The 2,903-nt window shown below is 50.3% G+C and overlaps 1 protein-coding gene across 3 annotated transcripts in view; it reads right to left on the minus strand.

Annotated features, from left to right (window-relative positions):
* The window catches only part of CUNH2orf68 (chromosome unknown C2orf68 homolog), a 6,710-nt gene that overhangs the window by 2,478 nt on the left and 1,329 nt on the right, over window positions 1-2,903 (minus strand). The window contains exons 1-4 of one of the 3 annotated variants that reach the window (XM_006917696.2): window positions 2,746-2,897; window positions 2,546-2,664; window positions 1,494-1,645; window positions 377-1,132 (exon numbers count right to left, since the gene is read on the minus strand). In XM_006917696.2, the coding sequence (XP_006917758.1) occupies window positions 1,010-1,132; window positions 1,494-1,645; window positions 2,546-2,664; window positions 2,746-2,852 (501 nt within the window). In that variant the 5' untranslated portion in view covers window positions 2,853-2,897 and the 3' untranslated portion in view covers window positions 377-1,009. Of the gene's footprint in view, window positions 1-376; window positions 1,133-1,493; window positions 1,646-2,545; window positions 2,665-2,745; window positions 2,898-2,903 lie in introns of those variants that run through there. The other 2 variants (XM_015593854.2, XM_015593856.2) reach the window with 2 other exon arrangements.

Here is a 2,903-nt window from a genome sequence, read left to right on the forward strand (position 1 = left end):
GGCGGGGAAAGAGCATATGAGAGGTTGTTGTTTCTCCCTCTGGGGCGTTGTTTTCAGCCTTTTTTTTTTCTTTGCAACTAGGGTTGAAACTGGCGGTTATTGCTAATGTTGAATTTCTCTTTGTATGTACGTTCAGGACTGTTAAATCATATTTGGAAAGGCAATTTCAAGCTTGATTTGATAATTCCCCTTTAGGGATGAGGTTGAAAGCTGGAATTCCATAGTCCTAACCAAAACAGGTTTTGCTGCAAGAAATCCTTAAAATTTAGTTCTGCATCATATTCCTAGGTCTCCTTATCTAGACAGTGCAAATTAGTAGGGCATGACAGAAACTTGAAAAAGCCATGGAAGGGGGAGACATGCTTGCAAGTCAGCCTTAAAAATGAAGATCTCCCACTTTATTGGTTATCAGAATTACTGGGAGAGCTTGTTAGAAACGCAGATCCCCAGAACCCCACACCTCCAGAGTCCTGAGCAGCTGGAGGTACAAAGTCACACTGGGAGGTAGGGGGTGGGATGGATCTGATTAGACTCTGACACACACACACACATCCCCCCCCCCAAAAAAAGGAAAGAACAAAGAAACAGCTGAAAAAAAGATCTTGGAAAACATGAATGAAAATAACAAACATGGCTCACATAGCTGATTGGAGCAGCAGTGGCCTGGTGTCCCAGGGATATGAACTCGGTGAGAAAGCAGCACGTTGGCACAAGGCTTCACAGACCTCGGCTTTCTCTGGAGTCTCTGCTTTCAGAATACCAAGCTAGCCAAAAAAAATTCTTAAAAATTCCAAAATATTAGGCTGGTAAAATGGGCCAATATACAAGAAAGAATGGCTACAAAGGAGGTGGCCAGGCAGTCTCTACAATACTTTTTTCCTGTGGATGTGGCAGCTCTGGGATGTAAATGTGTGTCTCAAGATCAGCCCAGACTGGTCCTGGCACCCCTAAACTAGGGGTGAACTCCCGGGGCAGTGAATCCAGCCAGGAGGGAATGCTTTCAGCCTGGTCAGTGTTGGCTCTGGCGCTTTGCAATCTCCTCCTGGATGCGCAACTTGAGGGCCTCTCGCATGGGTGGATCCAGAGGCGTGTGCGCTGACACCTCCTCACTCACCCTTCCTGGATCATCGTCCTACGTAGAGGAAGAGTCAGGAAACTCAGGGCCTGGCCTCTTCTGGAAAGGCGACCTGCCCTGTTCCTAGACAACACTCTTAAAGAACTCTGACTCACAATTCTTGCCAGTGCCTGTCATTTCCCAGGTATCCCCTGTGATAGTGATTTTCAACTGCAGGCCATGATACCTCCCTGTTGCCCGCTGAGAATCACTGTGTGACAGGAGTGAGTTGTGCTCAAAAGCACTGCCTAGCAGTCTATGCTCTCATGTGGAGCAGACACTTCCCACTGGCCCTGATGAAAACAGTGGCTCAGCGTCTGGCAGTGATTTCTACCATGTCCCAAAACCTTCAGGCTGTACCTGTTTCCACCAGGCGTACCTGATACACGATAACTGATGTGACTTCTCCGCTGTCTGCCTCATATTCTAAGCAGAAGAGCTGACGGCCAGAAGGCTCTGGCTCGGAGCCACCACTACTGCTGCTTTCACCGGACTCCTCACAGTCTGGGTTGCTTGGGTGGGTAGAGCCATCTGGAAGGATGAACCAGAGTAAGAGGGAAAAGGAGAAGGCTGCTGGAGCCCCTACTCAAAGATATAAAAATCCCCAATCTTTTCATGCGCTTGCACGCATGTGCATGTGTGTGTGTGTATGTGTGTGAAATGTGCTGCCAGTCAGGAGTTTTATTTACCTTTGTATCCCTTCTCCAGGGCCAGCAGTCTTGTCACACAGTAGGTATACAATGCACATTTTCTAGTTAATAGGGTTGGAAGATAGTGGAAAGGTAGATAAAGCTCTGCCTGGGTTCAAATCCAGGCTCTGTTATTTACTAGCTCTGAGATTTTTGGGCAAGTTACTTAACCTCTCTGAGGCTGTTTTTACTCACTGAAACAGAAACCATAGCAGTTCCTATTTTATGGAGTCCTATGGAAACAGTATGATTTAATATACAGAAGACCTAAAAGCACTTTATGTAATGATCAACAAATCTAGCATCACATGTTAACTATGATCTCTAGGCCTGAGGAAAAAAACTGGGGAAAAAGGACTTTTAACTGGGTTTGGGCTCATTCTACATTATGTTCCCGTCGCCTATAGCTCTGCCGAGCCTCTTCTCTGTTAGGTAGTGGCAATACGAATATACTGTATGATGGGGCAAATCGGCAGACAACTTCTTGCTGACTCCCAGGTATGTTCTGTAATAGTGATGTTTAACTGGGGGCCACGAGCCCTCCCTGTTCTCTAGAAAGAATCACTGAGCGGAGACTAGGGAGCGTCGAGGTGGAGGTTCCAGAAAGGGACAAGATGAACTAAACCTTAGGGAATAGAAAGTGGTTTGTTTCCATATAAAGAAGAGGCCTGCGTTGAGGCAGAGGGCCCGGGGCTGGCAGAGAGCGCGCGGGCTTGAAGGCAGGCGGGGCGGGCGGCCTCACCTCGGCGTCGCGGCAGATACACTTGCCGATCGGGCTTGCGAGGTCTCGTTGGCGCGGGCGTGTGCCGCCTCCTCGCCTTTTCCTTGGCTGCCTGCTTCACCTTCTTGTCGTAGTCGTCCCTGCGGGGAGCCGAGCGGGAATCAGGGACAACCGGGCAGGGTTGGCTGGGGGTTGGGGGGGCAGCGGGGGCAGGGCGGTACCGGGCGAGTTGGTTCCGTCGGATGTGGTGCACGAAGCCGTGGCTCATGTCCAGCCGCCCGCCAGGTTTGCAGCAGAGCCCCGGCCCGAGATCCGGGGCCGCTTCCATCTGGAGCCCTGGGCGCGGATCCGCTGCCGCCCCAACGGCCCCAACAGCCGC

This window comes from Pteropus alecto, unplaced genomic scaffold (genome assembly GCF_000325575.1).
Source record: "Pteropus alecto unplaced genomic scaffold, ASM32557v1 scaffold117, whole genome shotgun sequence".
Lineage (NCBI taxonomy): Eukaryota > Metazoa > Chordata > Mammalia > Chiroptera > Pteropodidae > Pteropus > Pteropus alecto.